Here is a 27,452-nt window from a genome sequence, read left to right on the forward strand (position 1 = left end):
TATTTTTAATTTTTTTCCTGAGAGCACAAAGACTATGTTCTAATAATAAGGATATCAAAAATGAAGAAGAAAGGCTTTTTAATATAGCAAAAGAAAATGGCTTTCACACTAACAGAATAAACCAAATCAAAAAACAAGTCAAAAGAAAACTAAAGGAAAAGAGAAATACAGACAAAGATGAAAAGAAATGTGTGTGCATTCCATTCCACAAGGGATTCTCACATAAAATTGCAAAAATTTTTAGAAGTTTTAATTTCAAAATTGTTTTTAAATCACCAAGAAGTTTGGAATGTACATTTAATGAATTCAAAATGAGAAACTCTCTACCAGATGCGGAAACCACAGGAATATATAATATAAGTTGTTCATGTTCAAAGGATTATGTGGGACAAACAGCAAGGAAAATGGCAATAAGATGGCACGAACACGATTTGGACATTATAAATCTAAACCCAAGAACAGGTTTGTCAACTCATATCATCGAAGAGAAGGGTTTTAAAAAGATTAACGGGAAACACAGAGTTGAATGTCTGGGAAGCTTCGTTCATTGCAGAAGAACACTGGAATAAATTAAATAATGAAAATGGTAACATAGATCTAGTATGGAGTTTTTATTTTCACAAATGGAGTAAGCCACCATCTTTAAAATTTAATGTAACAGAAAACATCAAGAGACTTTGTGAAAACAATGATGAATTTGAATTACCTGATGATATAATTAAATAATAATAATAATAATAATCTGAAATAAAAATAAAACAGACTGCTTCTTTTCACAGTTAAGTTGCTATATTACAACAATGTAACATTGACAACATCCATTATATAACGGATTCGTTTTGTTTAAAAAAGTAGTAACCATTGTTATAACTGTATCTTTAGTCAAAATGAAAATAAATGTCTGATGAAAGGAGCGTGTGTTCTCCTGAAACGTCACAAAGAAAAAACTGTTTTCTTATGCTTGTAATAACCGTAAACTACAGGAAAATAGTGACTTATTATACAAAAGAAAAAGAGTTTTTACTATAAAATATTTTAGACTGATTTATGTAGTCATTGGCATTGCATAGGTATTGCATAAAGTTTAATTCTGTTTAATGAAGTCAGTTTTCCATCCTGCATTTTGCAGCAGAATTAATAAATATTCCAAAGTTTTTGTATAACTCATATGATACTTGAGACTTTGGAAAACATAACTAACTAACTCTCTAGCCTTCTTAAACCCGAAGGTTCATGGCTGCAGCAACACAGGCCTTCCATGTTTCCCTATCTTGAGCAAGTCTTATATACTCTTTTCCATCCCTACCGATTTCCTTTAAGTCCATCTCAACGTTGTCCCTCCATCTTCGTCTTGGCCTTCCTACAGGTCTCTTACCATCTGGTTTCCTGATGTATATATATATATATATATACAGGGTGTCCCATAAGTAATAGCGCAAACTGACACTGGTGAAAGTGCATGATAATAGAAGCAAGAAAGTCTCAGTAAACATAGGAGCCGTTTTCGAGATAATCGCGAATGTGTGATTACAAGCCGCCACTGTCATTGTTTGTAAACGTCGCCCTAGTTAGTAAAATGCTAATAATGTGTGCGAATGTGTGTTTAGAAGCCGTCATTGATTGCATTTTGTAAACACCGATTGCTTTACTCCTTGCGCGGTCCGAGGTTTGCTCTTTGTTTACAAAACAGAACATTTCCGAGAGGTGGCGTTGTAATCAAACAGAACATTTCCGAGAGGTGGCGTTGCAATCGAACAGAACATTTCCGAGAGGTGGCGTTGTAATCAAACAGAACATTCCGAGAGGTGTACGCTTGTAGGTAATATATATGTATGTGTGTGTGTTACTTTGGACAAAAAAACTTTTTGCAGTTATCTAATAAAAACAAGGTTCTTTGAACGGCAGCATCTTGCACCTGACAAATTATTTGACGGGGCCATTTATATGTGTCAAAAACTAATAAAAACTTATTTGAGCGAGACCATACAGAGTGATTCATTAGTCACTCAATCCGAACTTGATACCAGTTAAAAAAAGGTCGAATGTTACACTACAAATCTCTCATCTCGCGAGCTTACAACAAATATTATAGATTAAAATACTTGTGAGAGTCATTAAGATTCTATGCTAGAATTTAACCAAGTATACTTCCACTTACAGCTTCCCTTATGCGTCCATGGGCATCCTGCCGTTTCATTTGCATAGAAAATTAACAAAGCAGCACGACTAGTACCCGAGAAACATAAAACCTAGTAACATTCTTCCCCATGCATGCTCTAGCGTCGAAAATGCCTTTAGAAAGTTATAAGTACAGATCATTAATAATTTTATCTTTCCTATTAAGGGCCCCCTTGCGGCCTACACATCACCGTAGCACAACGGTTCAAGGTGCTTCCGCGAGCCAGGGCACTACTTTTTTATTCTACATAATGTTCTCGTAGTCCTAAGGCATCCCAACTTTTCGTCTTCCCCACGTAAGATAATTACTGGAGTGAGAGTGTTACCTGAACGAATTGCCTACGAAAATAACGCCAGATGGAGTTACTGTCCATTCATTAGCAACACGGCAATTGCACGCTCTGCAATAACCGTAATCATAACAATTTTCTCTTACCTGCTGCATCTACCCTTCTTCTCTTCTCTCCTATCTGTTCAACCTTCTTTCCCTCCCCTTTTCCTCTCCTACCCCCTCTCTTTCTCCTCAATCCCGCTCTGGATCGTTTCCGCTTGTTTGTCTTGTTCAGGAAATGCCCTGGATATTTGCTCTGATATGGTCGAGCCTATTGTGTCCTGCAGGGTAAGTATAGGTTGAATAACGGGGGTATGGGGGCCAAGGGGACTTGCAGGAAGGGTAGTGGAGGAAGAGAAACATAACTCCTTCCGAGCCCCTGACTGCACATATGAGTTTGTATTGTACCTCTGGATTTATTTGCACGGCGCTCGTGCGTATCCTAATGCCATGTTTACTAAATTTCAACTCCAGATTATTACAATAACAGTGTTGACAACTCAAGTTTTGAGCAGTGACTAGGGCTTGAGAAAAGTTAACTTCCATGCATACACATATGTAGTCAGTGTTTGGAAGCAACTAGTTACTTTTGAGGATTTTTATCTGTAACTACCTACTGTCACTGTAACGAGAGGTGCTCATCCATCAACACTGAGCAAGCACAGGCACCCATTAAAACGTTGAGTGGGAATGAGTTAGAGCTGGCCAAAATTTTTCAGAGATTTTTTCCTATGTAAGGACAATATAAACATTATTACAATTAATAACCAATTAATTGACACATTTCATATTGTTACATAAGAACAATAAGAAGGACGTGTTGAAGATTAAAGCCAGGAATTAATAGAAGTTTCTAAATCAGTTTTTCCTTTATATTTCCAATCTGCCAGTGCGCGACGTTTATTATTATATAATTGTAAAACGTGGTGTGTTCAATATCAAACTATTAATCTCCCTAGCAAAGTAACAATATTTAAACGTTTCAAATAACATTCTCTATCATAATTCTTTTCTGCTTCTTTCCCTGAATTTACATGGTTTGTTACGAAATGGTATTTTCACTTCATGATTTCATCCTAAACTGAAACTAATAGTGCATATTATTTTTTATTGATACATATGAATAGTATTTCATTACGTGTTTTGTTTAGAATATGATTTCGGTAATTTTGGATATTTTTATGTATCTATGTCTAAACAATCCATGACGTCAGGAAAAATCAGATTACTTGCTTAATTGGAAGCACTTGGCTCCTTTAAACTTGTTATAAACTGTACACGAACAATTATTTTCATCTGGTGCGGGCCTCCCTGACGCGCGGGGCCTCGAGCGAGTGCCCCAGTTGTCCCTCTCTAGGGCTGGCTCTGGGATGAGACAAGGTTATTTCTTGCACACAGAAGAGGCAAATAGCTGTTTCCAAGTAGTGCATATTTCCAATTGACAGCATTTGCGAGCTTTAAAGAATGATTGAAAGTAGCCTTACCCTACTGAAACGCACAGACTCCTTCCAGATACCACGAAAGAGAAGAAGAAGAAAAATCAAATCGCGCCACTATTCGTGACCTAACCCGTCAAGCCACGTCTGCAGAGGAAAGCAATATCGCGGCTGGCGATTGGGACGACACCTCGCGGGAATAAGCAGAAAGTGATTTCCTTTCTTTCCCCATTTCAGCCAAGGCGTGCTGGAAAGCTTCGTTCTTCTTGGGTTTCCGTAATTGAAAATAGCGTTCCTCTTCTTCCTTTTTATTGGTCCTTTTCCATTTCTCTCTTTTCCTTTGATTCCTTTTATTCTTTTATACCGAGTTCCTTTTCTCCTTCAAAGCAACTTATTCCCAGTATGATCTGTCTGTGGTAAAGATTGGAAGTGGAAAAGACGGAGAACTGGTAGTAAATTTTTTGACTAGTAGATGGCGCTGATGACGTGCATTAACTTTAATTGTAAAATCTTGCTATAACATTTATTTTTAAGACAGAGATTAAAGATTTTTTTGCAGAAATTTATACTATCAATAAAGGTCTGCTTAATCTATTCCTTTTAGTTTAAACCAAAGTATTTATATAAATTTTGAAAATCTCATTTAAGAATTACTAGCAGAATACAACTTCTCTATGAAATTTGATTTCAAGTTTTTTTCCTAATGCTTCCATGTTCGAATTTTCGTGTACTGTATAATGGCTTATAGTTAACTTTTCCTATAATAAATTTTCGAAATTGTGTTCCAGGGTGTTCTCTTTATTTTATTCATATTATGTTGTTTGGAAAGTTGGAAGTTCGAATTAACAAAGACGAAATAAGTCAGCTTAATGTGACGTAACATGTCCACTGAGGATGGTTATTGGTTGGTCGTCATGCATGGGTTTCCCGTGCTGCACAACACTTTTGCTACCTTGTGTTCTGACGTCAGACGAGGAATGCCTACGTTGTTAGGTTTGGTTCAATTAGCATAAATACACTGTAAATTTATTATTTATGCCCAGAAAAGTAAACCTAGCTAGCCTAACTTAACAACATAGGCATTTAGACTAAAAATAAATAGGAGTCTCTGCTGACGTCAGAACGCAAGGTAGCAAAAGTGTTGTGCGATAAGGGAGACCCGTCATGGAGCAGCAGATAACGATGATAATGCTATGTTCAACAGGATGCTCAATAGATGGCACCATAGGTGTCTAGAGAGAATTTTCCAAGCGAGATTAAAAAGAAAAAGTTGTGTCCTTGGGAGTGTTGTACGTATTGATGCCGTTTTTATTTGTAAATACAAGTAAGAAGGTATTGGAAAGAAGAGGTGGAATATTAAAGAAAGCATGAGAAATCATACAATACACACATACGCACGGTGGGGAGCGAGAGAGAAAAAGCAAGATGTTTAATAGATGAAAATTTATTGCCTCCTAGTCAATTTAATCCATGGATTTAGTTTATTTTACATCGCTTTTCTGCAACGATTGATTGATCGCGATGATAGGGCTGAATGGTGATAATATGGTTGAACGGATAATCACAGAATTCTTGACTGCGGGTTAAGCCACCATAGCCTCGCTAGCCTACCAAATGCAGCACAGGTTGACAGTTCAGTAGAGAGAATATCACTCCTTACATCCCCACGCAAGCCATTAAAGAAAATAATAATTCTAGTTCATTTCAGAAGAATAAATTACGCTTCACAATTATTTGAATATGTTATGACCCTGCTACCTGAAAATTTCCCTGCAATTTTGATATTTTCATAGCATTTCTTTCTTTTTCCCTTTACATCTAAAACATTAGCTGAATTTTCCCTCACATGGCAACACTGCCTCAATGGCCCGCCACAACTCATCGAAGCAGTGTTGCCACATTTCACCCACAGTGTCGCTATTCCGTAACCGTTATCAATCGGGCCTATTTGAACTTCTGGCGAATTGTAGCAGTAGCGCGTTTGTTTGGCTGCTGGAAAATGTTCAAACAAGAGGGAAAAACATTCCCCGTGACGTAGATCGAGAGGACGCTGGAAATTTTCCACACATTCCTGCTCTTGTTTACCCAAACGTCATTACAAAGTTGATGGACATGGCTGATCCGTACCTGAGCTCTCACAAATGCATATTGACAGCGTACAAGAGATGCCCTTAGAAATATAGCGATTCAGGAGCAAACACAAGAAGTAAGCTTCATTTCATGACGAGTAATGCGTGAAAATTCGTGCAATATTTAAATAGAGGGGGTGGGGGGCTCGTGTCCTTTGACGAAGCCTCGGTTTTTGGGCAATGCCTAATAATCTCCTTGCTTTTAAGCAGCAACGTCACAGCTTTGATCAAAATTAATGGTACGTTCTTGTGGTGTATAAAACGCTGCAAAATGCCTGCAGGTTCCACCTATGTCACTGGTAACATCCCGTGTGATCCGACAGGTGAATACACAAAAACACGCATGCTGCCCCCCCTTCCCCACGTAGCTCACGCACTGTGGGTACGAAGTCGTCGCACAAAGAACGGCTTAATGAGCAGTCATACATAAGCTTTGGGAATCGGGTTTCAGAGGCTGTTACAAAGCTGGATGTTACTGGTTACGTCATTGGCTGTTGGAAGCACGTTGCTTGTGTGGTGAATTCTGCAAAATGTCACGAGAGGGGAAGATGGTCACTGAACAGGGGGAAAATGGCCACCTGTAGGAGGAAATAATGGACACTTGTAGGAGAAATGTGAACACTTGCAGAGGGGTAAGATTGAGTGCATCTGTAGGGAAATGATGGGAACGTGCAGCAAAAGTTGCACTTGTAGAATGAGGAAGTGGGCACTTGTGTAGAATGAGGAAGTGGACACTTGTGTAGAATGAGGAAGTGGACACTTGTGTAGAATGAGGAAGTGGACACTTGTGTAGAATGAGGAAGTGGACACTTGTGCAAAATGGGGAAGTGGACACTTGTGCAGAATGGGGAAGTGGGCACTTGTGCAGAATGGGGAAGTGGGCACTTGTGCAGAATGGGGAAGTGGACACTTGTGCAGAATGGGGAGTGGACACATGTGGAGAAAGGGGAAGTGGGCACTTGTGCAGAATGGGGAAGTGGACACTTGTGCAGAATGAGGAAGTGGACACATGTGCAGAATGAGGAAGTGGACACTTGTGCACAATGGGGAAGTGGGCACTTGTGCAGAATGGGGAAGTGGGCACTTGTGCAGAATGGGGAAGTGGACACTTGTGCAGAATGGGGAAGTGGACACTTATGTAGAATGGGGAGTGGACACATGTGTAGAAAGGGGAAGTGGGCACTTGTGCAGAATGGGGAAGTGGACACTTGTGCAGAATGAGGAAGTGGGCCCTTGTGCAGAATGGGGAAGTGGACACTTGTGCAGAATGGGGAAGTGGACACTTGTGTAGAATGGGGAAGTGGACACTTCTCTAGAATGGGGGAAGAATACACTTGTGTAAAATGGAGGAAGTGGATACTTGCAGAAGTAGAGTGAACTGGTACGAGAAGAGTAAACAACTGCGTGGATATGGAACTGCACCCGCGTGTAAAATGATTGATGTGGACACTTGTGTAGAATGGGTTAGGTGGGCACTTCAGTCGAATGGGCGAAATGGATACTTGTGGAAAGAGAGTGAAGTGGGTACCTGTGTAAAATGATTGAAGTGGGCATTTATGTGGAATGAGAGAGGTGGACACTTTTGTAGAATGGGGAAAGTGAACCCTTTCAGAAGAAGGAAAGTGGACACGTGTAGGAGAAGAATGGGCAAGGGTAGAATGGGAAATGGAAAGTTCTGTAGATGTAGACACTTTGTGTAGAATGGGTGAAGTGAACATTTGTGTAAAATGTGGGAAGTGGGCACTTGGTTTAGAATGGAGGAAGTGGACACTTACAGATACATAAGGAGGAAATTGACACATGTTGGAGGGGGAAATAACATATTTGTAAGGAAGAGTGGACCCTGATAAGGAAAGATTGGAGACACTAGTGGGAAAAGAGTGAACATATATAGAAGGGCAAAATAGACTGTAGAGAGTAAATAGTCATTAAAATGATGAACTATAAGAAGAAAGAATTAGTTACAATATTCATCACTTTCAACTCTTCTACCCTCTCTCTCTCTCTCTCTCTCTCTCCCACCCTCTCCCATTCTCCCTCTCCCTCTCAGTCTCTCCCTCTCACTCTCTCCCTCTCTCCCTCTCCCTCTCTCTCCCTCCCTCTCACTCTCTCTCTCTCTCACTCTCTCCCTCTCTCTCTGTCACACACACATAAGAGTAGTTGTGAGGATATTGATATAACATCGTGATAGTTTCGTGTAATTTGGAGTGAGAATATGTTTTTATACATGACAGATATGCTGTGTTTTAACTGTAAATTTTCAGTAGTATATTTCATGCACTTTATCAGGTGAAAGGTGTGGTACAAGAGTCCATATGAGGAGCTCCAAGCCTAAACCCAAAGTAAATGTAACAAATTACTAATATTCCCTACCCTGAAATTGTAAATCCTTCAAAAAATTTTACTTATTCGGAAAATAAATTATATTGCAATTTAAATATGGTAATTACACCCACACACAAATATTGATTCATAAGTCTAGTCCCATAGTGAACGGTAGCTGAAAATGTCATGTTACCACATGCCTTGTCCTTAACAGCCAGTGGCGTCGCGTGCGGGTGTTCACATTAAAATTGTTATACTCAACGGAGATTTACTCCTCTCCCTTATAACTTCGTCTTCAATTGAAAAACTAAGAATATCAGTTCAACTTATTTTCAACAATTTCCCCCAAAAATCACGCTATATTTGAAGTGATACAAGATTTATTATTATTTTAATTTCGTAATTTAAAATTAGTAATGGCTTGTGCAAACTAATTAGTATAACATGCAATCTCAGGTATGTACAATGCAAGATTACCATTCTTCGCAATCTACTTTCCATTACACCCACCATATGTTAACCAACGACATTCAGTCAGCATTGAAAGTACGTGCATCGTTAGCGGGACAAAGGGGAGGACGCGTCCAGTCCAGCAAAAATGTATTTGTGTATTAAGATATTTGGGTATCATGCATGCTTATGATTGAGGTATCAGTCAATGTGACATTGCTCATATTCCTTCTTCCCTGGTGTTTCGTATTTTTTCTCCTAAGATGATTTTGCCATGGTTCAGAGAGAGATTGATTTTCGACCATTTAAAGCAAGGGTTCCCAAACTTCTTTGCTTCACGGCGCCCTTAGTGTTTCAAGATTTTTCCGCGGCGCCCAGAATGTAGCCCTCTCTAACACTTGCAACGCTCAGTTACTTGTAAGATTGCATGCTTTGAGTTAAAAATTAAACACGCATTTCAAATTAAGAAACATTTAATATGTAAAAAATGTACTAAATAAGCACATATTTGAAACATTCATAGCATTGGCTAACAATTCAGTGAAAATATTGGACCATTTCGCAGTGCCCCTGTAAGTCAATCAGGGCGCCAGAGACTGCCGCGGCACACACTTTGAGAACCACTGATGTAAAGTGGTGATGTATGGTTAACATCTGTTCATCGTCGTCATTAACATGATTACCCGTCGTCGCCTTGTAATCGAGGGGTCCCAGGTTCAATACCCGGTGGAGGCACATAGTGATTCGGATCGCACTTAAAACTGTAGGTCCAGTCCCAATTAGTCTTACTCTGCATAAGATGGACTTAAAACATCAAATCAACCAATCAAACATATTTACCATCCTTGATCTTATCAATTGCACGAAACGAATCGTTCCAGAAGCAGTATTGTATTTTGGAAGCGAGTTCCTTTGTACAGTCATGGACACTTCTGGATTGTAATGATTCCATTGAAAGTTAATGGGATTGTTACAATCCAGAAGTGTCCGGGACTGTACCTATATGTACAAAACCTATATGTACAAATATTGACAAACGCCCAGGATGTATCCTTTGTCCGTCCATACATTCGAGTGAATTGATCTATTACAAGAACTGTCCGATGAAAAAAGAATAACAATTCTCTTTTAGATATATTTACCTATGTATTTTTAAATGTATTTATTGGAAACAAGACTACTAACTGATTTGCCCGAATAAGTGGCTAAAAAAGTGCATGTTTAGTGTGTGTTCTTTAGCCACTGATTCGGGCAAATCAGTAAGTAGTCTTGTTTGCAATAGATACATTTGTACAGGGTGGGAAATAACCTTTTGCTAGGGGTCCACAGTAAAAAGTAACAACAATTAAGAAATTATGGTAATACCAAATGTTTACTACGACAATTGTGGTTACCAAAACAAAATTAAAAGTTAGTATGTCCGCAGTTTGCTTCTCTCACGGCACGAAGACGATCAGGGTAGGAGCTCAGAAGATTCGCAAACAGTCCGTATTCCATTCCATGTCACGGAGGACTTGTTCCAGATGGAGTGTTGGCCGGGAATAGCGGTCCGGTCCGGGTTCCACTATCATCAAGGACTCAACTGCGTCCTTCAGAATAGCCCCAAAGTGCTCCGCTGCATTCAGGTCCGGTGATGCACCCGGCCATTCAGAACTGCTGAAGAAGACAATGCCACTTCGCCGAAAAATGTCTTCGTTTTAGCATTTGCCTTGAAGCAAGGTGCTTTGTTGTGAACTAACTTTTAATTTTGTTTTTGTAACCACAATTCTCGTAGTAAACATTTGGTATTACCATAATTTCTTAATTGTTGTTACTTTTTCCTGCAGACCCCTAGCAAAAGGTTATTTCCCACCCTGTACACACAAACTCGCTCCTGATGGATGACCTGCAGAAGCCTATAATAGAGCTCTAGATATTACATAGAACATAAAATTCTCACTGTGGGTCCAGTAATTGAACGCTAAGCACCGACGCACAATGCACTTAATAACGATATCAAGAGAAATAATTAAAATTAGATTCTACATTGTGCAACTATGTAGACCGTCTCCAGTCCCCCTAGACATGCCTTGCATATGCTGCGCTCTGGTGCCGAATGCAAGAACTATTGCCGCTTGCATCAGGGCTCGCACCACCGTGTTCGCACAGCGCAGTGAACATTTTCGGGGTATAGTGGCCAACAGCCCCTTAGCTGCTAGTTTGATGCAACACGCACAGCAATTGTGTTCAACGCCCTCCGTGGAACACTGTAGGAGTCAGTGTTACCAACTATCTAAAAAGTTATCAGACGTGAAAGACGTCGTGTCAGAGTAAATTGTGTGTGTGTATACTCGAACATCAAAGAAGGATTTTTTCGAATAAATAGATGTGTGTGTGTGTGTGTCTGTGTATTTAATATGTACGTAATTTAAAACACATACATGAGTGTTCACGTGCTCATGCGAACATTATCAGGCGAAGCGCCTGTTAATAGCATACGTAATCACAGTTGAATACTGCAATAGATAAATTAAGAATTTAAGGCTACTAATGCAGGCAAAGTGAAAAAGAAAGAACCGTGAATATTATCTTGTCTTAAATAATGTAGATCATTGTAAAAAAAAAAAGCAAGGGGGGAATGGATAGATATGCGAAATGCATGGAATTAATTTTAATAACTTCAGTTAAGGTTACAGTGATTGTTTACAATCCTGTCGATTTACAGTCCTGTTGAATCTGTGTGTGTGGTAGAGAGTTCAAGGTGTTGGATGTGTCAACCAGTTATCTTTTTAGTAGATTTTTTCCTAGTGGTCATGCGTTCCCTACCTGTTCCCCCTTCCCCGATATATATAACCTGCAATTCGTGTTAACTCCTAACGTATAAGTGCCCAATCTTACTCTAAAAATATACAATCTTTCATTACCAGTGCCCACTTTCCTCCATCTAGCGTACTCCCGTTCTTCCTTCCTCAAGCAAGTGCCCTCTTTCCTCCTCCTGCAAGTGCCTACTTTCTTCCTCCTGCAACTATCCACTTTCCTTATTCTACAGCATAAAGTGGAAAATCAAAAGGAAATTCCGTAAACTAGAAAGTAAAGGATAATGTTCTCCGATTCGCGAGCCAGTTGGATAGATAACTTTCTGCGGGAAATATTTTCCTGAACAAACAATTTATTTCCCTCAGGAAAATCAAATATATACTACAATTGATAAGATTGCCTCTTCCATTGAATAAACAACTTCGTTGGAAACATTAATCTTCTTATCGGAGTCTTATTTCCCCCGTTGGAGATAACTATATCCCTCATTAGAGAGAATTATTTTCTTCATAGGAGAGAAAACATTTCCCTTGTATGATTGACTGATTAATTGAGTTGGTGTTTTAAGTTCACCTTATACACTAACTAAAACTAACTCTCTAGCCTTCTCAAACCCGAAGGTTCATGGCTGGAGCAACACTGGCCTTCCATCTGTCCATATTTTGAGCAAGATCTATATACTCATTTCCATCCATACCGATTTCCTTTAGGTCCATCTCAACGTTGTCCCTCCATTTTCGTCTTGGCCTTCCTACAGGTCTCTTACCATCTGGTTTCCCAACAAGAATCCTGTAAACTCCTCTTTCCTCTCCCATTCGTGCCACATGGCCTGCCCACCTAAGTCTTCTTGATTTAATTATTCTAATAATATCTGGACATGAATACAAATTATGTAGTTCTAAATTATGTAACCTTCTCCACTCACCTGTCTCCTCATCCCTTTTAGGTCCAAAGATTTTCCGAAGAATCTTATTTTCAAATACTCTCAATTTATGTTCCTCTTTTAATGTAAGGGACCAAGTTTCACACCCGTATAATACTACAGGCAAAATTACTGTTTTGTATATTTTAACTTTTAGTTTCTTAGATATTAAACGAGAAGACAAAAGTTTATGAAGAGAGAAGTAACATGCATTTCCTGAATTAAGCCTACTTTTTATTTCCTCTTTAATATAATTTTCATTTGTTAATATTACTCCTAAGTATTTGAATTTGGGAACTGGTTCAAACGAGTTGTTATCAATAATTAGATTTTGATTATTACCTAACACTTGGTTTCGGCCTGTAAGCATATATTTAGTTTTCTCTTTGTTAACTTCCAAACCTATCTCTTTAGCAGTTTTGAAAAATATTTTAGCATTATTCTTAATTGTATTTATATCATCCCCCAGTAAGTCTACATCATCTGCATATGCTAACAACTGAGTCACACCATTTAATTTTAGTCCTTCTTTAGTTTCTTTTACCTTCCGAACAGCATATTCTAAGGCAAAATTAAAGAGCAATGGAGATAATGCATCTCCTTGTTTTAACCCATCATGAATTATAAATTTGTCAGACATATTATTACCCACACGAATTTTACTTTCTGTTTCACTGGTGCATATTTTTATCATACTAACAAGCTTCTTAGGTATTCCAAACTCTACTAATATATTATATAATTTATCTCTTTTGACCGAATCATATGCTTTTTTGAAATCAATGAATAGCTGATGGACATTTTGATTATATTCCCACTTTTTTTCAAGTGTCTGTCTGATGTGAAAAATTTGATCTGTAGTTGATCTGTTACGTTTAAATCCACATTGATAATCACCTATAATTTCATTAGCATATGGTGTTAGTCTTGTTAAAAGAATGTTAGACAATATTTTGTATGTTGTTGAGAGTAGAGAAATTCCACGGTAATTATTGCAGTTCATTTTATCACCTTTTTTAAACACAGGAACAATTATGGATTCTTTCCACTGTTGAGGGATTTCTTCTTTATTCCATATTAAACAAATTAATTTATGAATTTGACATATTAATGAATTTCCACCATATTAAATTAACTCAGCTGGTATTAAATCAATGCCAGGTGCTTTGTTATTCTTAAGCCTTTTAATAGCATCTTTAACTTCAGTCAAGTTAGGTTCTGGAACTAAAGGTTCTGCTGTGTGTACTTCATTTACTTCTGATTTATCTCCTACATGGACATTTAAAAGGTCATTAAAGTAGTTCTTCCATCTATTTAGAATATCGCTTGGGTCAGCTAGAAAATCACCGTCTTTATCTTTTATCAAGTTTACTTTAGGTTGCCACCCCTTTCTAAATTCATTTACACCTTTATATAAATCTCTGATATTTTTATTTTTGCTGTTTGTTTCAATTTCGTTAATTTTGCTTTTCAAGTAATCTCTTTTTTTACTTCTAAACGTGCGGTTAACTTCTCGCTTTATTGTATTATAATTGCTTAGATTTGTATCATCCGAGTTATTTAACCACCTAAGTCTAGCCTGATTTCTTATTTCTATTAGATTATGACATTCATTATCAAACCATGGCTTACTTTTTCTTGGTTTATGGTATCCTATAGTTTCTTTAGCTGCTGATTCTATTGCATTACGTATGTGCTCCCAATTCTTATTTACGTCTGTTTCATTTATATTTTCATCATCATTTAAATCCTGCAAAACCTCAAATCTATTTGACAGTTTAATTTGGTAATCTTTCTTAATTCTTTCATCAGCAAACTTTCCTGTATCAAATTTTATAACTTTTAGATTTTGTTGCTTATGATTTATCACTGAGAGTCTTTCTCTTAATTTAGCAATTACTAAATAATGGTCACTGGCACAGTCAGCACCTCTATGTGTACGAACGTCAATTATACTAGTATGCCTTCTCTTATCAATGAGAATATGGTCTATCTGATTATGAGTTTTACCATCTGGAGAAGACCAGGTATATTTATGGATATCTTTATGTTTAAAAGTGGTACTTTTCACAATTAAATTCTTTGAGGTTGCAAAAGTAATCAATCTTATACCATTATCATTACTTAATTCATGAAGACTTTCTTTACCAATCGTGGGTTTAAATGTCTCTTCTTTGCCAATCTGTGCATTACAGTCACCTAACAGAATTTTCATATCTTTGGAAAACATTGTGCCTGTAAATTTTGTATTCATGAGTTAAATTTCCATTTTTAATTGATTTCACATATTTTATGACAAGTCTGATAGAAAAATGTACCTCATACCTTTCCAAATATTTTAAAAATAAATATTTTGTATTTCTGCCAAAAACTAAATAATGCATGTCCCTATTTATACATTTATTACCTGTAATCCTTGGTGCTTGGTTGAAACACTGGGAATGACAAATGCTCTAGGCTGTTGCAGCAATCTTCCGAGAGTGCTTGATAGAACTCATAATTAGCAGCTTTGACGCTGAAAGGGTCTTCTCGTGGGCCTTGCTTCCTTCCACAGTTGCAGGCTGACACATAACGAACTCCACTGGAATGACTCATCACAGGCAGAGGCCTTTCTCTATAAAGAAATTGCAATTCATATTACATATAGTTAATTAACAAAAGGGCTACAGAGCAAATGAGAGTAAATAGGAAACACACACCACGCACTCTAAAGTTCAAATATCCGCAGTCGCAGGTTGCATCTTTAGTTGTAGAAACAAGATGGTGGGAATGGGAGTGAGTGTTCGACCAGCAAAGTTGCCAGGCCCAGATAGAAGATTTAGTCGGTATGGAAAAATGTGGTTCTCTCTACAATGTGAGGCTTGGGGATAAGGGGTAAAGATGGGGTTTCATTGAGACGGTTACTGGTGGCACTCATGGCTTATATGTATGGCACATCCCATCTTTTCCATACTAAGGTGCAGGTGCATTCGGACAACGGGTGGATGTTTGCTAGTTACAATACCCTTTCAAATAACTACTGCTGAGTAGTGATCATCCACTGCTAACCTAAATCCATCTCTTTTTCTACAACTCAACTGATTGATTGGTTTGCTTTATTTTACTTCACTTTTTGTGCTACCATTGGCTAATTTGCAAGATATGGGAGGAGTGTGAACGTGATGAAATTGAATGGACACTTACAAACATGTCCATATCCATGTCCACGCCGTGAATCGAACACGGGGACCCCTGGCATCGTAGCACGATTTGCTAACCACTCTGCCATTGGGGGCCGGCTACAACTCAACTGAGGATGTAGGTACACAAATTTGAAGTTTTCTCATTTGCTATATACATGAAGGGCTTGGTGCAACATGACAAGCCATACTTTTGACAAAAATCATTTCTCAACTCAGGTGGTGTTAGTACCATATCCAGCTTTTTCAAGTGATATTTCTGAAAATTTCTAAGAGGTCATGTTTTCCTTTACTTTTTCGAGAAGAACATGACAAGCCACTGTGTAAGATGACATCATGCAGTGACGTGTTTCCCAAACCCAGGAGGTAATTGTTTAATTTTGACACTTTGACTAATTCTAGTGATGATTCAAGTCCCCTTATACATGATAGTGACGAGGATATTGATTATCCACCATCAGGTTATAATTCTTCATGTTTAAGTCCAGTAATTAAACAACAAAAAATAATTTGTGGTTGCTCATACTAGTGTGTCTGTAATTCCTAGAACTTCCTAGGGGCAATTATTTACATCATCAACTAAAGGGTGATTCAAAAAGCACGCCAGTTTTAACATATCATATCAAAATACAAACTTTATTTTGGAAAAATACATGTACCAAGGACAGAAACATGTTAATCAAAACTTCCCATCTCAGGTATGGAAAATGATATCGGGCATATGAGCCCCTCTACTTTGCTGGCACGACAAAACTCTCTTCGTGAAATTGTTGATCACAGCCTCACAAACTTGCATGCCGATAACTTGTCGAATTTCATCCTTCAACTCGCCGATGTTTCGGGGTTTATTGACATACAACAAAGACTTAACATAACCCCAAAGGTAAAATCGCAAGGGGTTAAATCACATGACCCTGGGGGACATTGCTGGTCACCACAAAGCGATCTGGGAACTTCTCGTGAAGCAATGCAATTGTTTCACCAGACGTGTGGCATATTTAGACATTTACTTTTTTAAAAAGTAGGGCATGGAGATTATCTATAAAAATTATGACCAAATGGTAGAATTTTGCACTAAACTATTAGATATTTATAGATATATTGGATCGGTAAAATAATCGGTAATTTTGCCGATAAATGAAACCATAACTATTCAATGTCCATTGCATCGAAATGAGGCCACAAAAAATCTCTGATCATTGTACGGTATCGATCTCCATTAACTGTCATCTTTAAAAAAATAAGGGCCGATGACACCACCCACCGAAAAGCCACACCATACTGTCACTCGCTGTGGATGCATTAGCCTTTCATGAACCGTGTACGGATTATCTGATCCCCAGATACAGCAATTTTGCTTGTTGACAAAACCGTTTAAGTGGAAGTGAGCTTCGTCACTGAACAAGATTTTCCTCGCAAAGCAGTCGTCCTCCCATTGTCTTCTCAGAAACCAGCCAACAAAACCTCGCCTCTTCTGGCGATCAAGCACTTTCAGTTCTTGGGTTAACTGAATTTTATAGGGGTGGTAATGGAGATCATGGACAAGAATTCGCCACAGTGAAGAATATCCTATGCCCAATTGTTGGGAACGGCGACAAACTGATTTCTTTGGACTAACAATCACACTGTCACGAACCAACGCAATGTTTTCAACAGACCGGCCGGAACACGGATGCCCACATGTTTTCAAGTTGACTGTTGAACCTGTTTCATCGAACACTTTCATAAGTCTGTGCACTGTTGATTCATTCGGTGCTTCATCATGCCCGAAATTCGCACGAAGTCTTCGGACAGTTGCAGCACAACTTTCTCCATTTTGATAAAACATTTTCACAATTAGCACATGAAGCTCCGTTGTGAAGAGTTCCATGTTCACAATGAATTCTGATGGTGCACAGTTGACAACAATATGGCGAGCGATTCTCAACAAACGGTTTTTTAAATCGGAAGGTTCACAGAATACACCATTGTTGCCAACCACGTAACAACATGCTGAGCGATTTCAAACTGGCACGCTTTTTGAATCACCCTTTAGATGACTTTCCAATCTGAAGGTCTTCGGATGTCTTAGTAAAGTAACAACAACATTTATCAGGAGCAGATGACATCTAAAAAAAAGTTTAATGTTGTGGCTTATCATATTGTTGCCGTGAGACCTGAAAGTTATGCAAAATACATAATTTTCATTATGTTTGGAACAACCTTGTCTCGAGAAATGAATTTTGTGATTAAATTATGATCTCATGTGAAATTATGAATATATTGACGCAAAACTCTGGTAAATTGAAATGGTACAATGTTCTAACAGAATAATTATAAATTAAAATTTACAAATACCCCGAACAATTTTGAATTGTTGCAATTTTCAAGTATCGGTATCAGTGGGAATCTGTAAAAGTATCTGTTCAAAGTGGTATCGCGTTAGCCCCAATACACACACACACACACCAAGGAATGTATTGTTACTGGAGAATAAATAGTATTAAAAAAATATTCAGATTTTAGTAGGGATGGGTTGACACAAAATTTTGGCCAATACCAATAAAGTACAGATATAAAATTTACCAATACTGGTAACCAATATCTGCTGATATCATATAAAATTTCAAATGGTCCTTGAAGAATCTGAATGGTTCATTGACCTCCTTAATAAATGTGCGTTTCCAGGTGACTGCAGTGCATAGGCGCCGACTCCATGGGGCTGAAGGGGGGGGGGGGGTTGATCAACCCCAATGTTAACGATGTGGGGGCAGAACCCTCAAAATAATTTTGCTTAAGAGGATCTAATGTATTATTTTGCTTCTCTTGTAAAGTTTACTCTGAATTGTGCCACATGAACTTAACTTTAAATACATATTTGAAATGTTCTAGACCATCAAGTTTGGGGGGCTGAGACCGCTAAACCATCAACTTTGAGGGGGGGGGGGTATGACCAGAGACAGCAAAACACATGGCTTAATACTATATACTAAGTATATAATTATGAGTATTGTTAATATTTTTACTAAAAAGAGTTTCAAAATAACAAGGTGATTTGACAATTATACCAGTATGTTGTTTAGTGAATTCTGAACAATTTTTACTAAAAAGAGTTTCAAAATAATGAGCTTATTTGACAATTATACCAGTATGTTGTTTAGTGAATTCTGAACAATTTGAGGTCGTAAACATGACTTTTTTCTATGGTGGTACTGAAAATCATAATTTTGGAACAGGCTTTTTCATAAATAATAGAATTATCTCGGCTCTCAAAACAGTAGAATTTATTAATGATAGGATATCATATGCAGTTTTACAGGGTAGGTGGTGTAAAATTATTTTAATAAACATACATGCACCAATGGAAGATAAAGATGATAATACTAAAGATTGTTTTTTATGCAGAGTTAGAACAGGTCTTTGATAAATTTTCTCAGTACGATATGAAAATTCTGTTAGGTGACTGTAATGCACAGATTGGTAAAGAAGACACATTTAAACCCACGATTGGTAAAGAAAGTCTTCATGAATTAAGTAATGATAATGGTATAAGATTGATTACTTTTGTAACCTCAAAGAATTTAATTGTGAAAAGTACCACTTTTAAACATAAAGATATCCATAAATATACCTGGTCTTCTCCAGATGGTAAAACTCATAATCAAATAGATCATATGCTCATTGATAAGAGAAGGCATACTAGTATAATTGACGTTCATACACATAGAGGTGCTGACTGTGCCAGTGACCATTATTTAGTAATTGCTAAATTAAGAGAAAGACTCACAGTGATAAATCATAAGCAACAAAATCTAAAAGTTATAAAATTTAATAGAGGAAAATTTGCTGATGAAAGAATTAAGAAAGATTACCAAATTAAACTATCAAATAGATTTGATGTTTTGCAGGATTTAAATGATGATGAAAATATAAATGAAACATGTAAATAAGAATTGGGGGCACATACGTAATGCAATAGAATCAGCAGCTAAAGAAAGTATAGGATACCATAAACCAAGAAATAGTAAGCCATGGTTTGATAATGAATGTCATAATCTAATAGAAATAAGAAATCAGGTGGTTAAATAACTCTGATGATACAAATCTAAACAATTATAATAGAAGTAAAAAAAGAGATTACTTGAAAAGTAAAATTAACTAAATTGAAACAAACAGCAAAAACAAAAATATCAGAGATTTATATAAAGGTGTAAATGAATTTAGAAAGGGGTGGCAACCTAAAGTAAACTTGATAAAAGATAAAGACGGTGATTTTCTAGCTGACCCAAGCGATATTCTAAATAGATGGAAGAACTACTTTAATGACCTTTTAAATGTTCATGTAGGAGATAAATCAGAAGTAAATGAAGTGCACAAAGCAGAACCTTTAGTTCCAGAACCTATCTTGACTGAAGTTAAAGATGCTATTAAAAGGCTAAAGAATACCAAAGCACCTGGCATTGATTTAATACCAGCCGAGTTAATTAAATATGGTGGAAATTCGTTAATATGTCAAATTCATAAATTAATTTGTTTAATATGGAATAAAGAAGAAATCCCTCAACAGTGGAAAGAATCCATAATTGTTCCTGTGTTTAAAAAAGGTGATAAAATGAACTGCAATAATTACCGTGGAATTTATTTACTCTCAACAACATATAAAATATTATCTAACATTCTTATAACAAGACTAACTCCATATGCTAATGAAATTATAGGTGATTATCCATGTGGATTTAAACGTAACGTAAACTACAGATCAAATTTTTCACATCAGACAGACACTTGGAAAAAAGTGGGAATATAATCAAAATGTCCATCAGCTATTCATTGATTTCAAAAAAGCATATGATTCGGTCAAAAGAGATAAATTATATAATATATTAGTAGAGTTTGGAATACCTAAGAAGCTTGTTAGTATGATAAAAATATGCACCAGTGAAACAGAAAGTAAAATTCGTGTGGGTAATAATATGTCTGACAAATTTATAATTCATGATGGGTTAAAACAAGGAGATGCATTATCTCCATTGCTCTTTAATTTTGCCTTAGAATATGCTGTTCGGAAGGTAAAAGAAACTAAAGAAGGACTAAAATTAAATGGTGTGACTCAGTTGTTAGCATATGCAGATGATGTAGACTTACTGGGGGATGATATAAATACAATTAAGAATAATGCTAAAATATTTTTCAAAACTGCTAAAGAGATAAGTTTGGAAGTTAACAAAGAGAAAACTAAATATATGCTTACAGGCCGAAACCAAGTGTTAGGTAATAATCAAAATCTAATTATTGATAACAACTCATTTGAACCAGTTTCCAAATTCAAATACCTAGGAGTAATATTAACAAGTAAAAATTATATTAAAGAGGAAATAAAAAGTAGGCTTAATTCAGGAAATGCATGTTACTTCTCTCTTCATAAAATTTTGCCTTCTCGTTTAATATCTAAGAAACTAAAAGTTAAAATATACAAAACAGTAATTTTGCCTGTAGTATTATATGGATGTAAAACTTGGTCCCTTACATTGAAAGAGGAACATAAATTGAGTGTATTTGAAAATAAGATCCTTAGGAAAATCTTTGGACCTAAAAGGGATGAGGAGACAGGTGAGTGGAGAAGGTTACATAATTTAGAACTACATAATTTGTATTCATGTCCAGATATTATTAGAATAATTAAATCAAGAAGACTTAGGTGGGCAGGCCATAATGGGAGAGGAAAGAGGAGTTCACAGGATTCTTGTTGGGAAACCTGATGGTAAGAGACCTATAGGAAGGCCAAGACGAAGATGAAGGAGCAACGTTGAGATAGACCTACAAGAAATCGGTAGGGATGGAAAAGTGTATATAGATCTTGCTCAAGATAGGGAAAGATGGAAGGCTTGTGTTGCTGCAGCCATGAACCTTCGGGTTTAAGAAGGCTAGAGAGTTAGTTAGTTAGTTAAACATGACTTTCAGGCAATATTGATATGTACGATATTTAGTTATCCTCGAAATCTCTTCCTCCAGTACAAAGAATAAGGGGAAAATAATTCTAAAGTCTTTGAGTTTATTTAACACTGGCTTGCAGTAAAGTACGCAAGGAAAGTTTATGAAAATTTTGTATTGCGAAAGCGGGAATGGCTATGATCAAAGGCATTATTGCTAAAGCACAGCATGCTATGTGTTTTTTTTTTATTACTTCAAAATTAAATTTAAAAAGTAAAATATTGAACAAAACAAATATAAGAACAAAAAAGTAAAACTAATTTTCCTGCGATTTGTGTTAGCATTTATGTAAATATTTAAATAAAACTGTTAAATACTGTAAATATTCGTTATTTTTATGGGTACGTCAACACTAAGGTTACCTGCACCTGTCACATGTCCTTTCTTTACAAGTCTGTTGCGCACATTAAAACACACCCATGCCCTCGCCGGGACTCGAACCCGAGACTTCCGGATCAAAGTGAGTTGAGTCAACCACCCAACACGTTCGGCTACAGAGGCTGGCATAAAACTGTTATGTTGGCCTCTTAATGTAAATACATAGCCTACTTTTAAATAAAAATGTTAATTGTGTAACGCACAGCTCGTTGTGTTGCATAAAAAGGGCGTAGCCTCCAAGGAAGTATTAACACACTAACAGGAAGTAAGGACTTATGTCACATACACTTGTCTCATCCTCAGTGCATGTGATTGAGACAAGGCCCTTCCTTCCCCCTTCTTAGTCAAGGGCAAGGTTACCGACAAGGCGACCAACAGGATTGGGTTGGGTTGAGTTGGTGTTTTAAGTCCACTTTATGCACAGTATGGCTAATTGGGACTGGACCTACAGTTTAAAGTGGGATCCGAACCACTTGTGCCTCCACCGGGTATCGAACCCGGGACACCTTGATTACAAGGCAATGACGCTACCACTGCGCCATGGGGGAGGCCCTCGACCAACAGGATGTAAGGGTGGCTTAGTAAATATAAACAAGGCCAAGACCTTGGCCCTGACGTTAGGCCACAAGGTCTCCTAGCCACAAAAAACTCCGTCAGGGCCAGCAAGGCCAAATGGACAGATTACTAAAATAGCCACAAGGTTGGTAGCACTAAGAGCTGGGTTGAGGATTAAGACAAGGTCGTATTGTGAATATATACTTCTTGCACAGAAACGTGTGTGTGTGTGTGTGTCCTGCGAACTGGTGAGATGACGAGAGGCCGCTCTGACTAACGCCGCTGCTGTCTTAGAGGGTAAGACCCATTTTATCTAAGTGGACTTTCCACTTGGAACTTGCTTTGTAGTTAATAGTTAAAATATTGGCCATGAAGTTAGTAATTAGTACTTAGGTACTAAGATGTTAAGATTTAGAACAATAAATAGTTATTATGTCTTGGAACAGTGCTTTTAAATGCAGTCTTGGTGTTAAGTATATCATAAATAGTACCTTACGCAATAGCGTTACAATTGTTATCTAAAAAACAAATGAGCAGACACAGAAGACATAAAGAGAGTTTGAAACATTTTCTAAATGTTTCTCACGTTACATTTCATTTGCATGAGGAATATAATAGATGTTAAAAACAGCTATACAAAAACGTAATTTTTATTTTTAAAAAAGGGAGGGAGTTTCATCATTCATTCATTTATTTCAGTGATCAGAGCCCCCCCAATAATTTTGATGTCGGTGCCCCTGCTGCAGAGCAAAAGGATTTGCATATTTATTTAGACATTTACTTTTTTAAAAAGTAGGGCATGGGGATTATCTATAAAAATTATGACCAAATAGTACAATTTTGCACTAACTATGAGATATTTATAGATATATTGAATCGGTACAATAATCGGTAATTTTGCCGATAAACCGATATGCCCATATCGGCCAATACCAATAAACTATCCCATCCCTAGTTTTTAGTATTCTTGAATATAAGCTGTACCCCATATTTTCAATCAAGTTTTGGATTAAAACAGAGATGCATGGACCTACAGTATTAGTGCAACTTACAATGTGCAGAGAAACAAGACTTTCAGGAACATCTTGTAACTAGGTATTATCTTACCTGTTACCACTTTCCTTCAAGACTTCATCCTCCTCCGCTGCTCGGTGCAAGGGGTTAGTGCATGGGTTCCCGGTCAAGCTCAGCACCTCGCACATTTGCCGCCCGCTTTTCCAGTACCTCTCACAGTCTCTCTCCAGCTGCGTCACGAATCGATCAAATAAAGGTCCTCTGGCATGCATTGCAAATACTGATATGGCATGTGCTAACTGTAAGAAAAAAATTAAAATTGGGTTTCTTAAGTTAAGGCTATGCCCAGCAGGGTGGATAAAAAATCATGCTTTTTGATGATTTTTTAAAAATTAAATCATAGTTCAAGATTTTAAAAAAAGCATAAAATTGTTTGTATGTTTTACGGCACAGTACATATGTACAGTGAAACTTCGATTTTAAGTTTTCAGAGGGCCAAGTTGAAAGAACTTAAAATGCAGGAAAATTTTATAGCACTTTGCTCTATTGGGACCACGAATACTGAATGTAGGAGGTGCATTCAAGTTATAATTTTGCAGGACTGGAAGCAGATAGAAACATGCGGTTTGTTGTACAATATGCTGGCACTCGTTGTCCATGCGTGACAGAGATGGCAGCACTGTACAGCACATAGAACTCTGGCGACCAGAGTGAGGACTTTTTTGGATACTTAAAATGGCGACGTTTTCATTACAAAAGCAGCGTGTAATCATTAGTTTTTTTCCATTTGCGTGGTGTGACACCGATTTAAATTCATCGCCAGTTGAGTGAGACATGTGGTGATGGTGTCGTGGATGTATCTAATGTGCGTTCGTGGGTGCGACAGTTCAAAGAAGGCAGAATGTCATGTGACAACACACCAAGACAATCTCGGCCTCGCACAAGCCGGTCTGACGACATGATCGAGCGAGTGGAGAAAGTTGTTTTAAAGGATCACCGAATGAGTGTGGAACACATCGCCTCCAAAGTTGGCATTTCCGTGGGATCTGTGCACACAATCCTGCATGAAGACCTGAAAATGCGAAAAGTATCCTCCAGGTGGGTGCCACGAATGCTGACAGACGACCACAAGGCTGCATGCGTGACATGTTGCCAGGCAATGTTGATGCATGATGATGGCATGAATGGGACTTTCTATTCATCGATTGTGACAATGGATGAGACATGGATGCCAATTTTCAATCCTGAAACGAAGTGCCAGTCTGCTCAATGGAAGCACACAGATTCACCGCCACCAAAAAATATCGAGTAAGCGCCAGTGCTAAAAAAATGATGGTGGCCATGTTCTGAGACAGCGATGGAGTAATCCTTACTCATTGCGTTCCAAAGGGCACTACGGTGACATGTCTCACTCAACTGATGATGAATTTCAATCGGTGTCACACCACGCAAATGGAGAAAACAAATGATTACACGCTGCTCTTGTAATGAAAATGTAGTCATTTTAAGTATCCAAAACAGTCCTCACTCTGGCCGCTGCCGCTAGAGTTCTGTGTGTTGTACAGTGCTGCCATCTCTGTCACGCATGGACAAAGAGTGGCCGCATATTGTACAACAAACCGCATGTTTCTATCTGCTTCCAGTCCTGCAAAAAAAAAAAAAATAGAAGGTGTTATAACTTGAATGCAACTCATATAATGCAGGAAATTGTAAAACCAAGGAACATAAAATTGCAGTGTTTTTTTTTTAATAACTGTCAGTTACTGTAGTCTATAGATAGAATGCTATGCGGGGGAAGGGGGGGGGGGAGGAGAGCCAGCATAATTTCAGTAACTTTTCTTCCAGTAAATATAAAACACTTTGGATGTACTATATACAGTGGAACCCAATTATATGTTCCTGGATTCTACATTTTGCAGCATTATACATTGAATCTTGATGGGCCCAGTGTAGCAAAATGCTATAGAATTTTCCTCGATTTTACATTTTCCTGCATGTAAAGTTTTTTTTGTTTTTTTTCCAGAAATTTAAGTGAAAAATTCAGGCTCGATCAGGATTTGAACCCAGATCTCTGTCATACCTCGCCATTGCTCTACCGATTAAATAATTTAAATCAAACAACATTGATGCTCAGATAACGTATCATACACACTCATTGTACATGTAATCTGAGGACAATGTTCTATAAAATATCTTACCCGGGTTTCATGATAATCCCGTGTGTAATGCGAGGGTAGGTTCTCCTGATATGTAGCTGTTGCTAGAGGAAGTACTTTACCACATCTACCTTCACTGAATTTGACGTCTGTATCCAGCAACGTACGCAATGTGTTAAGAATCTGAAAGAAGATATGTATCCTTAAAAATATATAAATAAAAATCAAAACATTTACATCTTATGTGAAAGATAAACTTGAATGTTCTGTGAAAATTTGTTTCAAAAGTCTACATCTATAGTTTTATCTGGAATATGAACTAGTGAAATGTATCGTGGGGATTGAACACTGAATATCTTTATTACTTGGAAGTCGGACATACAGAAACAACTCGTTAATATGAAGTTCAGGGAACCAAACTAGCAATTAAACGACTTTCAATTATTCAAACTTTCCAATAAATTAGTACAAATTACTCCCATATTTTACACTTGGCAAGAACTCGCAAAATAAGCTTTTATACGTACAATAATAATCCGAGTTTTAACCCATTAAGTAGTGCAGACGTTCATTTGCAACTGATCCCCACCATAGTGAGTTTTTGCATCAAATAAAAAGTTGGATTACAAGCATTTTATTTTTGTAACTATTAATATCATTATTAATACTAATGAGTCATAAAAATGGTACCAATTGTCATATTTTTTATTCTCCCATTAATTTTAAGATGTGTACAATTGTTTAATGAAATTTTGTAACAATATGTGTTACTAGTCTTTCGTACTATTGTTCATTATTTACGTTGACCAGCCTCATGAGTGGTTAGCACATCACGCTACGATGCCAGGGGTCCCAGGTTCGAATCCCAGCCTGGACATGGATGTTTGTGGGTGTCCATTCATAAATTTCATGGTATCATAACTCATTCCCATCTTCGTAAATTAGCCAAAAGTGACACATTATTTATGATAGCCAAAGTGTCTTCAGGGTAAGGTACTACTCCAAGGACCAGTGAAAGGGAAATTAATGGAGAACAAAGTTCCAACATGTGGTCAACAGATGGCAAAACACGTACAAGTAAAGTTGAATCTGAATGTGACGCTATGTTGGCTCAAAATTCAAATCATATATGTACAGTCACACACAGTTCTGGGTTGTAAAAATTCTATTGACTCTAAGTGGGATAATTACAACCCATAAGTGTCCATGACTGTATGTCCGTACTACAGTGGGCCAGGTCATCAGACAACGTAAATGAACACCTGTACTGCTCAATGAGTTACTTTGCACATAGTTACTGTATGGTTATGCAACATGTTAAGCACTGGATGCTGTGAAAGCCTCTCATGTCGGAAGAAAAATGTATCAAAAAACATTTTCAGCTGTACTATTAATTCCGATATGAAGTGGAAAAAGTCATTAAAAAAATGATTATGTTATAATTGAAGCACATTTGTGTCTCATTGCATGATGATTATTGTTTCATCAACTCTTACCTAGTCTGCAAAGTGCAACAATACTCACACAGTCAAATATTATGCATTGCAATTCACTCTTATTTTGCACAAGTATTCTGCAAAAATAATGGATTTTGGAATTAAATGGCTTCTATTATAATATTTTGATCATCTCA

At 37.3% G+C, this 27,452-nt stretch overlaps 1 protein-coding gene across 2 annotated transcripts in view; it reads right to left on the reverse strand.

Annotated features, from left to right (window-relative positions):
• LOC145981311 (nonsense-mediated mRNA decay factor SMG8) overlaps positions 1-27,452 on the reverse strand; it is a 112,880-nt gene that overhangs the window by 16,475 nt on the left and 68,953 nt on the right. For both annotated transcript variants that reach the window (XM_083114510.1, XM_083114509.1), the window contains exons 11-13: positions 25,862-26,002; positions 23,757-23,962; positions 14,975-15,181 (exon numbers count right to left, since the gene is read on the reverse strand). In XM_083114510.1, coding sequence (XP_082970636.1) covers positions 14,975-15,181; positions 23,757-23,962; positions 25,862-26,002 — 554 coding nt within the window. The remainder of the gene's footprint in view (positions 1-14,974; positions 15,182-23,756; positions 23,963-25,861; positions 26,003-27,452) is intronic.

Source organism: Lepisma saccharinum, chromosome 29 (assembly GCF_977018435.1).
Source record: "Lepisma saccharinum chromosome 29, izLepSacc3.1, whole genome shotgun sequence".
In the NCBI taxonomy this organism is placed as follows: Eukaryota; Metazoa; Arthropoda; class Insecta; order Zygentoma; family Lepismatidae; genus Lepisma; species Lepisma saccharinum.